We start from the raw sequence: 14,371 nt of genomic DNA, 5'->3' as shown, positions 1-14,371 counted from the left end.
TTTTGTGTTTTATCTTAGCCGCCCTAATTGCACCCTTACATTTCTTGTTGCATTCTTTATAAAGTCTGAATGCTGATGATGATCCCTCAACCTTGTATTTTTTTAAGGCCTTCTCCTTTGCTTTTATATGTATTTTTACATTGGCGTTAAGCCATCCAGGACCTTTGTTCGCTCTTTTAAATGTATTACCCAATGGGATACATTGGCTAATGTCCTTATTTAATATGCTCTTAAAGCAAACCCATCTCTCCTCCGTGTTCTTTGTTCCTAAGATTTTATCCCAAATCATGCCTTCTAACGAGGTCCGTAGTTTAGGGAAGTTGGCTCTTTTGAAATTCACTGTCTTTGTATTCCCCTTATGTTTCCTATTTGTGTGATTTATACTGAAATCAATTGACCTGTGATCACTGTTTCCTAAATTGCTCTGTATTTCCACATCTGTGATCATATTTCTAGTTGGTGCATCTACCATCTGAACCATGAAATTGTCCTGCAAGACATTTAGGAACTGCAAGCCTTAGAAGAATACGTGGTTCCCTCTGCCCAATCTATGTCTGTATAATTAAAATCCCCCATTATGATAACACTTCCCATCCTTGCTGTTAATCCAACTTGTGAAAGGGGATACATCTCACCATCCTCCCTCATGTTAGGGAGCCTATAGCATACTCCAAGTAATATTTTCCCCTTAGCTTCATCCCTTTGGAGCACTACCCATAAGCATTCCATCTCCTCCCCAACTCCCTTAGTGATGTCATGTCTCACACTCACTTGTACATTATTCTTGATATATAGGCATACCCCTCCCCCTTTCTTACATCTCTTTCCCTGCTATAAAAGGTATACCCTTGAATGGTTGCCAGCCAACCATGAGAGCTGTTGAACCTGGTCTGAAATTCCCACAAAATTCAAATCCTCCTTGCACAACAGTATCTCTAGTTCAGCCATCTTGTCCGCCAGGCTCATGGCACTGGTGAACATGCCACGTAGTTTAGACCAGTCGCATACTATCCTCTTATTAGGTGTTCCGCAATGACATCACTCCGCGATGACATCACTCCCATGAGCATGGCACCCACGGCAGGGAGCTGGGAAGGAATGGTAGTGATGTCACTGGCTGCATGCAATGTAAATATCTCCTAAACGGTACATGTTTAGGAGCTATTTTCACTACCTATAGGTAAGCTTTATTACAGTATCTCACAAAAGTGAGTACACCCCTCACATTTTTTAAATATTTTATTATATCTTTTCATATGACCAAACTGAAGAAATTACACTTTGCTACAATGTAAAGTAGTGAGTGTACAGCTTGTATAACAGTGTACATTTGCTGTCCCCTCAAAATAACTCAACACACAGCCGCATGATGATATGCAAAGGGAAGAGCAATACGTCTGACCCTGAGGACGTCTGTCATTCGACGAAACATGTAGAGGCTTGGTTACTGCACATCACTTCTTCTGATTTTTAGCTTTCTGAGCAGAGGAACTCACGCACTCATTGAGAACAATCTGAGTGAAGCAGAGCCACTCTTAAATATACAAGCGATCTGTATAGTGCTTATAAAAAGTGGCACATGAATAAGTGTTTCCAAATGAGCATGAGTATGGAGAAAAAAAAGCAGTGGAGAGCAGTGGTAAATATGGAGGAATCCCCCACTGTCATGTGATACATAAACCAAGCGCTGTCAGACCTTTTTTTTAAATTAAAAAGCCAATTGCCTCTGGTGAGTGTGCACTGGGGAGAGATCACCTTCATTACATGTGTTAAGCACAGAGTGGCACCTGGAGAATATTTATTGAAGAAGCACAGAGACTTTGCATATGCACTTTATTTTTTCAGCTCTTTTTTTGGTGGACTCACAATAATTGATGGACACTTTCATGTTATATACATTTATTGCACTTTGAAACATTGATCTATTGCACATTATTTTTAATTTTTTTTAGATTTATTTGTTTATTGCTTAGTATATTTATTAGATATGAAATTTAGCTATCCATTTTAAAGTGTTGCCTTACTTTATTTTCTATATTTAGGAATGTTTTCATATTAACACTGGTATAGGCAAGCAGCTTAAGGTTATTGTTACACTTAAATGCAGATGTGATATAGTTTCACTTGCTAATATTAACAGAAATATGGTGTCCTTATAGCTTACTGTGCACTGAAATGAAATATCAAACATTCTTATCAGCCTTCCCAGCTATTATCTGTGAATAAAGGATACCAGCTCTTTATTAGAGATGAGGAGAGGGTAAGGTATTTGTAGTTCATATCAGGAAGGCAGCCAATGACAATGCTGGTCTTCCACAGATACAGCGCAGCAAGCATAGTCAGCCTAGGACAGGGAGTGTGTTACTAGCAAGATCACTGGGTAAAATAAAGGTAAATAAGAACAAAAAAAAAAACAAATCCAGCCATGACATCTAAGGGCTGATAAGCTGCAACATATTAATCTTTATTTTTCTCTCTCACTGTGCCATGACTATCTTCTTTTACGTTTTATTAAAGTGTAGCTCCTAAATGAATGTTTAATTATATAAAAAAAAAAAAACATCTTCCCAGCAGTTTCACTTAATTGGCCCAACTGTCAGGGGTAGACAGGCAATAACTAGTATTCTTAGGAGAACACCTTCATTGGCAGTCCATATTTCTCTTAGTACTAGTTTTCTTTTAAGTGAAACTGCTGAAATTTTTTTTTATAATTATACTTTGTCCACATAGTTACCGTATATAGTTATGTATACCCATATGTGTATAAGAAGACATATATTACCCAGTGAGAGAGAAAAAGAAAGAATGACATATTACAATTTATTAGACCTTAAATGCGGTGGCTGGTTTCCTTTTCAAACCTTCTTTTCCTTTATTTTTTCCTGGTAACCCTGCAATTAACACTTCCCTGTCCTTAGAAAGTCAAGCCATTTGATTAGCACAACAGCCAGGCAGCTAGCATTTTCAGAGGAAAAGGACAGCATTGGAAACCCCATTTTTTCTCAGTACAGATTCCCTTAAATTTATAATAGACTTGGTTAGTGTTGTTAGAGCTTTTGTCAGGTTTTTATCACAATCTGTGTCTTTTTGTGTCTTTCTCTATATGTTCTGTCAGGATACAATGTGAAGTGAAATCTCTTGGGCGAACAGGCGAAAACAAACACAAAATGCATTTTTAGAAGTATGGACAAAGTTAGAACGTTAGACATTTTCTTCTATTGCTGCTTTTGCTATCCTGTCACCAACATGCTCTATTTCTGTTACTGGAGTCACAGACAGGAAGTGAGGAAAAAATCTTCCTGTGTGGATCCCCTACAGAGCTGAATCCATCCTACAAATCTCATTTAGATCTTGGCCCATAAAAAGTCTTTTGCCAACATAGACATTTTCTGAGCATATTAGCAACAAAGCACTGCTGACAAGTCTTCTCTACCTATCAAACCTACCCTTTCTCCTTGTAACGTACCCTTACATAGGTGTATTATTTTTCCACCCAGTGAGCTATATTTTTTTTTTACAGCTACCCATGAGCCCTTTACACATGGTTGGACATTCCGACGGAAAATGTCCAATCGGACCGTGTTGTCGGATAATCCGACTGTGTGTGGGCTTCATCTGACTTTTTCCGTCGGAATTTCCAACCAACAAAGTTTGAGAGCTGGATATAAAATTTTTCCAACAACATGATCCGAACGGACTTTGTCCAATCATTTGTAGAGAATTCCGATCAGACAAAGTGCCACGCATGCTCAGATCAAATTCCTAGACCAAAGCTATTGGCTACTAGCCTGAACGTAGTCCCGTCGTTGCGTACGAACGTCATCACGTTCCGAACGATCGGATTTTCCAACAACTTTGTCCGACCGTGTGTATGCAACACCAGTTTCGGACAAAATCCGTCTGAAAAAATCTGACGGATTTTGTTGCTGGAATGTCCGACTGTGTGTACAAGGGCTGACAGTCATCACTGCATCACAGAGATGAACAGAAGATATTACAAGGCATATTACAAGTCAGCTCAGGTCCACACCAGCAAACCAAAATTTCAACATATACTAGGGTGCAACAAACTGCAACAGATGACCTTGTGGGTTATGCCTGTTTTGCACCAAGATTACAGCATTTAATAAATTATCAAACTTTTATAGTGAACCTTTACTGACAAATACATGTAGGCTGCCATAGCTGACCTCATTTAGAAAATACTAGTTTCCCGGCTGTCTGGATTTAAGACTTTGATTAACTGACCCAGAAAGAAAGATGCATCAAGTCAGAGCAAAGTCAAAACCTTTTCTGTTCATACTTAATGTGGATTAGTGTGAAAGCTAAGCAACCAGCATTTTTAAAAGGTAAAGTCAGCAATGGCAGCCTGCATGTTCTTTCAGTACAGCTTTCCATTATCAACAAGTTCCTTATATATTTTTAAATTGAACAGCAAAAGTTAGCTTGTTGCTATTAAATGAAGCAATCCAACGGCAATCAAAAAAAGTATATATTGTCATAAAAGGTTCTTACCGCCTCCATTCTTATAGCAGAGATAAGGGAATCTCCAGACATTGGCCAAATCCACTGAAAAACCAACAACTGATAGAAGAAAGTCAATTTTCTTGCCCCAGTGCTCCCTTTCTTCCTCTTCTGGAACCGGAACCTCATATTTCTGGGAAGCATCTGGGGCGATTACTGTGTTATTTGTATATTGAATTCCATTCTGTTCTTTGACTAAAATCAGTTCGACATCTTTCTTTTCTGGGGAAAACTCATTGAAGGGAACCACTGCTGACAATCTATGGTCAGTATGACCCTGAATGAGGATCTTAGATTTCGGCATCTGAAAAGTATTAGCCGTGCAGCACGATCTGTAAAGGATTTTCAAGGAAAGTAAAAGCCAAGTGCAGTCTTTTTACTGATGTTTAACCTTTTTTATTCAACTCTTCTTTCTGAAAGAGTAGAAAAAAAAAATCAATAAAAATATTTCACAATGTGGATATCAGTTCCTAGATTTAGTAATGAAATTAGCTTTATAAACAAATTGGTCCAGTTTCCTATACACGGCACACTGAAGTGTGTTATACTAGTTAACAGTTCTTGATTTTCAGATTTTTTTTTAAGCTATATAACTGTGGAAATGTGTTTGATGTTCATTTATTCATATGTATTCAATATTGTTGATATTATTATTAGACCATAACGTTCTTGCTCTGTATGCTAGGATTAAGAAGTAAAATCTGTCGAATGTAAGCTTTAATAACAACTTATTTAAAATGCAAAACATTGTTGATTTTACAATTCCATAAACTGTTGCATTGGTATTTTTTTTTAATATGGTCCTTAGAGATGCTGGGGATGGAAGAGAAGGCAATTTTTTTGTTGGATTCAAGTCTGATAACTAAACGATACTATCTCCACACTGTTTGCTAACAATACTCCCTTTCTAAATAACCAAAATTGTTGCAAGTATAGTGATGACTTTAACCTAGATTTTTTTCAAAAACTGTTGCAGTTGTTGTTCTAGTACTTCAGACACGGGGTTTGCAAGCAAACACGGCTAATTTTTTTACTTGCACCAACTCAGTAGTCTCCTTAGACAATATTTGACAAAGCAAATTCTGAATTAGATCACAACTATGAAATTACTATTAAAAAAATATATTTTTGTGCTAAAACTAACATTAGCATTTTACCATATAATTGTTTTTATATCTTTAGCATTTCTAAAGCCTTGACATAATACAGTCCTTCCAACAAATTTCACCATAAATGTCCCTGCCGCAAACACACACTCATACAAATATATATTAGGATTAGTAAGTAATTTGGTAAACTATTAAAAGCTTCTGCGATAACCATAATTCACTACTTGCTAGCTAAAAACATGTTTTTGAAAAAGTGCACAGACTTACCAGCTTGCAGCAAGTAGATTGTAATATCAACAAGTTGTCCAGTAAGCTGATGTTGAACAACATGAAGACCACTCAGTCCTTCCAGTCCCTGCCCTCTCCAAGTGAAAACTCTGTGTTCCTTCTGTTATGAGAAAACTGTAAAGAATAGAAAGTTGTCAGCTTTTAAACCATGATGCACTCAATGCACGTGCTGCTTGTTAAATCAATACACCCACTGTAGACATTGGAAACTCAGCAGCACCACCTATGGATACTACAGCAAAGAAATACCAGAAATCTGCACAGAACACTTGTGTTTACATTGTGAACAAAATATTTTTTTGAATTTAATTTATTATTTTTATTTCTTTAAGAAAAGCCAAAAGCAAGTTTATTAAGGAAGTGATTATATATCTCTTAAGCATCAGGCATTACAGGGACATATAAGCAATCTTAAATATGTAAATTAGCATGCCCTTAGGTTGAGTTGCAGCAAATGGAAGAGAAAGATTATCTGGATCACATCAAATGTAATTTATATTGATGTCCCCACAGGAGCATAACAGAAAGTAAGAATTAACCTGTTGGCTACTCAATTTTTTTTTCTACAGAAATTGATGTAAAATCCGAACTGTAAAAGCTAAATAGCCAATTCTAGGTATGCTTCCTTGTGTGCCTACACTGGCTATATGTAATAAACATTTTTTAGATCATTAGTTTAAACAGGTAAACAAATATGCTTGCAAATAAAGCAGATCCTCCTGTATAGATTCGATGACATGTTAGTTTACCATTTATTTGTATATTTTTCACATAACATTTTCTCTGGTTGTTATGTTTTCTCTCCTACATCTCATATTGTATTGCATTCCTTGTAAGCATTCTTCTCGGAAAACAGAAACGTTAGTCTTAATTTGTTTTTGATTAATCAAACTTGGTTAAATCTTCCAAACACAGTTAATAAATCACAAACTGATGTTTTGTACAGCAGCTTAGCTTCTCTGCTGGTACTATAACCTACCACATATTAGTGCAAGCTGTGACAGCCATAGATAGCAATAGCTAATTTAACCCTTTCACTGCCATTCTGCTGTGCATTTCTTCTACAGTACCACTGGTGGATAGGACTGCTTTTTAAATTCTGTAATGTAGCAATAAAAAGCCTTGCAGATGGTTGACTGTTTATTTGAACCATATAAAAGTGTGTGTGTAGTACAACTTGAAAGCAGAAACTAGATAATTAGTATAGATTATATGTTATATCAGTGCCAGAAGTTAGCTGTCATTGCTGAGCCAATTAGTTGCGAGAGGAGATTCTATGCTATGACAAAATATTTTCAGATAACATTGAGTAACATCGTTTTGAGTTTGGTAAGAATGGCGGCAGATCTCTTGTATAAGCCTTGCACCCCAGAACTACCCATACCTACATCTCCAAGATTAAAACCACAACCAATTAAAACCATAGCCAATGATATAGCACTCCACCTCTGCAATTCTTAAGACTTATAACATACGCTGGCCATACGTGGGCCAGTTTTTTTCTTTCAAACAGGGGCATGAATGAAAAAAACGTCCTAAAAACTCATTTGATGATGTTATGTACACATTACTGAACTTATACTACAAATAATTATTTGTATAAATGTTATTACCTTGTACAATTGTACAACTGTTATTTTCTTTTCTCTTGCAATAAAAACTTTATTGTGGATAAAAACAAAAACAAACCCGGTGCCCCCATCCATACATTCGATATGGACTTCCTCTCCATCAGAATATACAGATCAGTAGAGGTGGGCCGAACACCCCATGGTTTGATTTGCACCAGAACTCTCGAACATCACAAAAGTTTGGGCCCAAGCCGCAGAACACCATTGAAGGCTATGGCACCTGAATCTTAAAAATCAAAAGTTGCCATTTGAAGGCTTATATGCAAGTTATTGTCCATAAAAAGGGTATAGGGGCCCTGGGTACTGACCTGGGGGACATGCACCAGTGCAAAAAACATCTAGAAAAGATCTTTTTTTAAAGGAGCAGTGATTTTAATGCTTAAAGCAAAACAATAAAAATGTAAAATGCCTCTAAATATAATGCCTTGGGGTCCCTTCAGTCTACCTGTAAAATGGCACATCTGTACTGTGTATAGAGCCTGCTGCAGCAAAACTGACATCTATAAACAAAAAAAAGACATTTAAATTGATTTTCACTGCATGCTTTCTTTATTTTGTAAACAACGGCTTGCGGAGCCAGTCTGTATGATAAGACCACATTTTAGTGCACTCGTCTGGTGTCTGGTGTCTCTTTGGCAGACTTTGGATAGTAACAGGTGCAAAAAAATTGGGCTTTGGGTGTCGGAGATGCCTTTACACTGTAACCCTATAGAGGTACTCTTGGATAGAAGTAACAGGTGTGAAAAAATTGGGCTTTGGGTGTCGGAGATGCCTTTACACTGTAACCCTATAGAGGTACTCTTGATAAAAGCAAGAATTGGCCTTGCTGAAAAAAAATAATTAATTTGATGCCCTGGTCAAACAGGTGCAGAAAAATTGGTCTTTGAGTGTTAGGACGGATTCATTTTGACAACGGAGTATGTTGACAGAAGTACTCTTTTTTTTTTTTATAACAGGAGAAAAATTAACAATCCTTCTGTATATAACATTTCATTTCTGTATATACAGCCATGAAAAAAACCTAATAATACCTTGTTACATTCCATTCCATCTACTCCTGTATGTTTCTAATATACTATCCAATAAAGATGGATACACAAATGAACCCAGGTAAACAAAAAAACAAAACAAAGTAAAGGTGATGAAGACAGAGAAATAAGCAGAGTAAAATTCCTCTCTTAATTCCATCCTCCCTGTTGTTACTCCATGCTGCGTCAGAAGGGGAACGCTTCCCCCAGACCCTGCCGGGACACTTCAACTACCTCTTGATATTCCAGCTGCTGTTTCTATTTATAGTCCATTTCCTCCTCCTTTCCTTACCCCCCTCACCCCAAAAGAAAAAACAATCCCCCTTTTTAAATTTCAAACACGTCCCTCTTATTCAACAATATTCTGTTCTCCTCCCCAAAACCCCTCCTCCCTTTTAAATTGTATCAATTTGTTTTTTTCCCTTCCTCCAAAGAAATAAAGCAGTTCCATGGTGACCACATTTTTAAATAAATTTCCTTTTTTTTTCTAGTTGTCCAAACTAGGTCTTCCATCCTGTTTACTTCCTCTACTTTCTTAAGCCACATACACACTGTGGGGGGGGGGGGGGGGGGGGTTGTGTCTGTTTCCACTTAAGCGGGATGCATGCTTTAGCTGCATTCACCAAGTGGCACAGGATAGAATTCTTATATGTTTTTCTTATATGTTTTCCCCGGAATCTCCAATCTACAGGTGCTGGAGAAAAAAAAGCTGGGTCTTCCTGTATTTCCATATCACTAAACCTTTGAATTATCTCCCGGACTTTCTCCCAAAATGTCCTCATTCTGGGGGGGGTTGTGTCTGTTTCCACTTAAGCGGGATGCATGCTTTAGCTGCATTCACCAAGTGGCACAGGATAGAATTCTTATATGTTTTTCTTATATGTTTTCCCCGGAATCTCCAATCTACAGGTGCTGGAGAAAAAAAAGCTGGGTCTTCCTGTATTTCCATATCACTAAACCTTTGAATTATCTCCCGGACTTTCTCCCAAAATGTCCTCATTCTGGGGCAGCACCAGAGAACATATAGGAAAGTCCCCTGTTCTGTCTGGCATCGCCATCATCTATCTGATACATTTGGGAAAGAGTCTTTAAGTATATCTGGGCTTCTGTACCATTGTAAAATAATTGTATAGTTTCCTGTGTTTTGGTACATATCACTGTCTTAAATATTGAATGTATCATGTTGGTTTTTTGTTCCTCCGAGAAGGTCCTCCCCAAATCTATTTCCCATTTCCGAAGAAATGGTAACTGAAAGTTCTCTGGTGGTCTAATCAACAACATATACATTCTAGAGACAGCATGTGTTATTGGTTAAGACTCCATACAACATTTCTCAAATGGTAACAGATTTCGGTCCAGAGGACTTGGCGGTACCCTGGTACATAAATAATATCGTAATTGTGCCGCTGACCAGAAATCTAATTGGAAAGGGCCATTTCTATCTGCCGATTCCTGCACTGTTGGCCAGATCTACCAGATCTCAAAAAGTGTGATGCCTGGTACAGCCCCCGTTTAATCAGTACGTCAAAGGGTCCTTTTGTGTTCCTAGTATGAATTGCAGGTTCCCCAATATAGGTACTAAAGGTGATTCCTGTGTAGATAGCTTGCCCTTAGATAAAAGGTTGTGACAAACATGGAGAGTAGGTCCTATTGTTGGGTGTGTCTTAGTTTTAGATGCCAAGTCCTTGAAACACTAAGAGGCTCTGTGCAGTAATTCCCCTCTCTGCGCTTGCTCCAGTCTTGGCCAGATCTTAAGTTCTCCTCGTCGGCACCAGTCCAACATACGGCCCAGATGTACTGCCTGGTAATATTTATATATATCTGGGACCGCCAACCCCCTGTATTGTTTTGGGAGGGACAACCGAGTCCTCCTGATCCTAGGATGTTTGTAAGCCCAGACACATTTTGTAAGTAATGTTTTATGTTTCTAAAAAAAATTCTAGGAATTGCAATTGGGACCACCTGGAGGAGGTACAAAATCTTTGGTAGGATGTTTATCTTAATTAAGTGCTTAAGAGCAGTAGTGCTTTAGGGGCCGTAGTCAGACGACCGGCTTGAAGGTCTTTTAGGGGGAAAGTAATTATTTAAAAAAATGTATAAATTGTTTTTCTTTTTTTTTTCCTTTGTCCACTCCCTCTCCCCCCTCCCCCCATTCCCCTCTTGATCGCCTACATCTTTGGCACATAGGTCCTTATAAGGGCTTAGCGAGGAAAGAACCCACTTTGGGAGTATAAGTACCACGGAGTAGGTGGGGGAGTAGGAGAAAATGGAAAACCTCTCTGTAATGTCTCTTAATGTTAAGGGTCTAAACATCCTGGGAAAAAAAAAACGTACATTACTTCAGGATTTAAGGAGATTTCATATAGATATTGCTATAATTCAAGAAACACACTTGAAGACACAGAGAAAATAGCATTCCTCTGTTAAGAAGTAGAAATGACCTAATGGTGTACCACGCATTTAATGTTGAATCTAAAAGCAAGGGAGTATCTATCATGATATCGAACTCAGTGGCTTGGAACTATAAATATTCCATGATAGATGTAAAAGGGAGGTATCTGTTTATAAAGGGAACCATTGGTGGGGAGGCAGTGACGCTGTCTCCATACTAAGACCCAAATGCCCAGCAAGATATTTTTGTTAAAAATGTATTAGAAAAACGTATGGGATTTAAAGAAGGACAGCTGATCATGGGAGGAGACCTAAATGTGCCCTTAGGAGAAGGGTAACTAATGCACACAACCTCACTAAGCAAACAATGAGAGGAAGCTGCCAACATAAAAGTGGTCTCACACAGTAAAATAAATTAAATAAATGATATGAGGCACTACCTACCCTGCAAAAAATATAAAAAATACTAAAATGCAGAAATATCCCCAATTCAGCAATCTTCTAAAGATTGACACACAATAAACAATGATGAGATAGTGAAAATATTATTTTGAATCCAAAAAGAAGTCCAAACCACTATAAACAAAGTCCCAATGTATTTCCAATAATGATTTCAAATGAAAGAATCAAATCTTCTCCTTTTTGGATTCAAAATAATATTTTCACTATCCCATCATTGTTTATTGTATGTCACTGATTGCACTTTATTTATTCAGCACGTTTCATGATTGGTTTGCACGATTTATTTGCTTATTTGCCCATTGATACAGTTATCACTATTGCACTTTATTACTCACATTTGAGCCATGTTTTAATTCACCATGATGTATTTTTGATTATTACTGTGAATTTTTGCACTTTCATTGCATTTTAGAAGATTGCTGAATTGGGAATTATTTCAGCATTTTAGTATTTTTGATATTTGCAGGGTAGGTAGTGCCACATATCATGTGCCCTTGATACCTAAAGAAGACACCTCATCGGGAGTATCCTCAGTGACACTTAAAGTAAGGAGGGGGATTTCTGAAGCAATGGCAGAGGCAAGAATGGTAGACGTATGGTGATTATTTCATCCAAGGGAAAAAGACTATACCTTCTTTTTTAATCCACATAGAGTATACTCACGTAGTGACCTTTTTTTGATACCACACAAACAATTACATTCAGTTAGTGAGACCTCTATTGGTTCAATTACATGGTCAGGTCACGCACCAATTTTTTTTTAAATATTATCTAACAGACAGACGTCATACATCCCTGAGGCTATGCAAACTTGATGAAAGCCTCCTTCAGGATCCCATGGTAAGGGAGGACATTCAGTGGGAAATAGAATGTTTTTTTCAGATGAACAATAACTCAGATAGCTCCCTGGGAGTAATCTGGGAAACACATAAAGTAGTAATACGGAGAGTATTGATAAAACACGTGCAAGAATAAAGAAGGAGAGGAAAGCGAAATTGAATACGCTATTGTCTAAAATTCAAGGGTTAGAGGCATGGCATAAACATGTTCAGACTGATAAAGTGGAATGAGAATTATTAAATGCCCATAGACAAGTGACTGATTTATTACAATACAGAGCTAAATTGACATTACAAATAGGAAGGAAATGCAGTTACGAGTCGGGCAATAAATGTGGTAGGCAACTTGCAGGAGTATTATGTGAAATGTGTGCAAGGACGTTTATCCCTTCAGTGAGGAAAAGAGACGGGGAGGAGGTTGTGATGCCTGGACAGATATCTGAGGCGTTTGACAAGTTCTACTCATCACTTACTGTAATAATCTGAACATAGGCACACCAGATTGAACAGTGATGGAGGAGTATCTAAAAACACCTCTCCCCAATTCCATTCGAAGAGGTACAGAGAGGAATAAGATTAGCAAAAAAAGGGAAGGCACCAGGACCAGACGGGCTCTTGGCCCAATATTATAAGTCATTCTCATCAGTATTGGGACCTTATATGGTTAAAATGTTTAATGAGCTGGGAGAGGGAGCTTCTTTCCATCCAGAGACATTAAGAGCTATGATAGCGGTGATTCCAAAAGAGGGTAAGGATCCAAAGTAATTTGGAAGTTATAGGCCAATATCTTTATTGAACGTGGATCTGAAGATATTCAGTAAGATGATAGCCTTACGACTACAACACAATTACCCTCCCTGATCCATCAGGATCAGGTAGGGTTTGTCCAAACAAGAGAAGCAAGGGATAATACGATCAAAACCCTGAATCTGATGCATATAGTAAACTCAACTAAGACCCCATGAGTGTTCCTAGGAACAAAAGTGAAGGTGGCTTTTGATTGGGTGGGATGGGGGTTCATGTTTGCAGTTCTTCGTCACATAAAACTAGGAGGGAAAATGATCAGATGGATCATAGGCATGTATAAAGAACCCACAGCCCAAGTGACGGTAAATGGATTAGTCTCCCCCATTTGCGATAATGAACGGGACAAGGCAGGATGCCCATTGTCCCCTTTATTGTTTGCATTGATATTAGAACCTTTTTTGTGTAAAATTCGGCTTAACAAGGACATCTGGGGAATAATGGTAGGAGGAACCCAACATAAAGTTGAAGCATATGCAGATGATATGTTCTTCCCAATGACTAATCCGATAATCTCACTCCCAAACTTATTTAGAGAAATTGAGATATATAGTACACTATCTTATTTCAAGATAAATTTCTCTAAATCAGAAGCATTGGCTGTAGCTGTCCTGAAAGAAATGATGAAGTCAATAAAAGCAAACTATAAATTTAAATGGGCAGATCAATTCCTGAAGTATTTAGGGACTTGTATAGCAGTTGACCCGTCTAAAGCTTAATTATTTGCCAGTGTTAAGTAAGGTTCGAGGCTTATTGGAGAGATGGCATAAGGGATTACATTCCTGGTTTGGAAGAAGCATTATAATTAAGATAAACATCCAGAAGCACTCTTTTATATGTCACAAAATCTCCAACAGCACTGAATGCCCGTTCAGATAGCATGCCAGATGCAAGGCAGCCCATGCAGCATAAGTTTGACTCACTCAATCCAGTCACTGAGGATTACATTATCTGGAACTGCCTTCTCCCAGCCACTTACAAATTCCAAGGTTTCTGGGGACTGAAAACCATCTCTTATGGTCTTTATATGCTTCAATGCCTCCAAAACTGCCAGAATGTTCCTCCTCCCTCTCCTCTTGTGTGTTCTGTGTGTGCATCACAAGAATGGTGTCTACAAAAAGGCCTTGAAACAAAAGGAAGTACTCCTCTTCAGCCTGCTGCTCTGCCTCAAGTGCCCTGTCCACAATGCCACACAGAGTATGCACCAGCAGGAACACTAGAGGGACTGAGTCACTGATGCATGCATTGTCATGGCTCACCATTCTTGTTGCCTCCTCATATGGTGACAGTACAGT

General features: G+C 38.1%; 1 protein-coding gene across 1 annotated transcript in view; it reads right to left on the bottom strand.

Moving 5' to 3' along the window:
- The window catches only part of SLC6A2 (solute carrier family 6 member 2), a 698,054-nt gene extending 691,978 nt beyond the window's left edge, over positions 1-6,076 (bottom strand). The window contains exons 1-2 of the mRNA XM_077458093.1: positions 5,901-6,076; positions 4,516-4,937 (exon numbers count right to left, since the gene is read on the bottom strand). Of these exons, the coding sequence (XP_077314219.1) occupies positions 4,516-4,828 (313 nt within the window). The 5' untranslated portion in view covers positions 4,829-4,937; positions 5,901-6,076. The remainder of the gene's footprint in view (positions 1-4,515; positions 4,938-5,900) is intronic.
- Between the last annotated feature and the right edge of the window lie 8,295 nt (positions 6,077-14,371).

The sequence above is a fragment of the Lithobates pipiens genome, unplaced genomic scaffold (genome assembly GCF_037356315.1).
Source record: "Lithobates pipiens isolate NorthernLeopardFrog02 unplaced genomic scaffold, aLitPip1_a1.2 Scaffold_10, whole genome shotgun sequence".
Lineage (NCBI taxonomy): Eukaryota > Metazoa > Chordata > Amphibia > Anura > Ranidae > Lithobates > Lithobates pipiens.
Note: the sequence above shows the minus strand (reverse complement) of the source record. Positions and strands in the feature narration are given on the sequence as shown.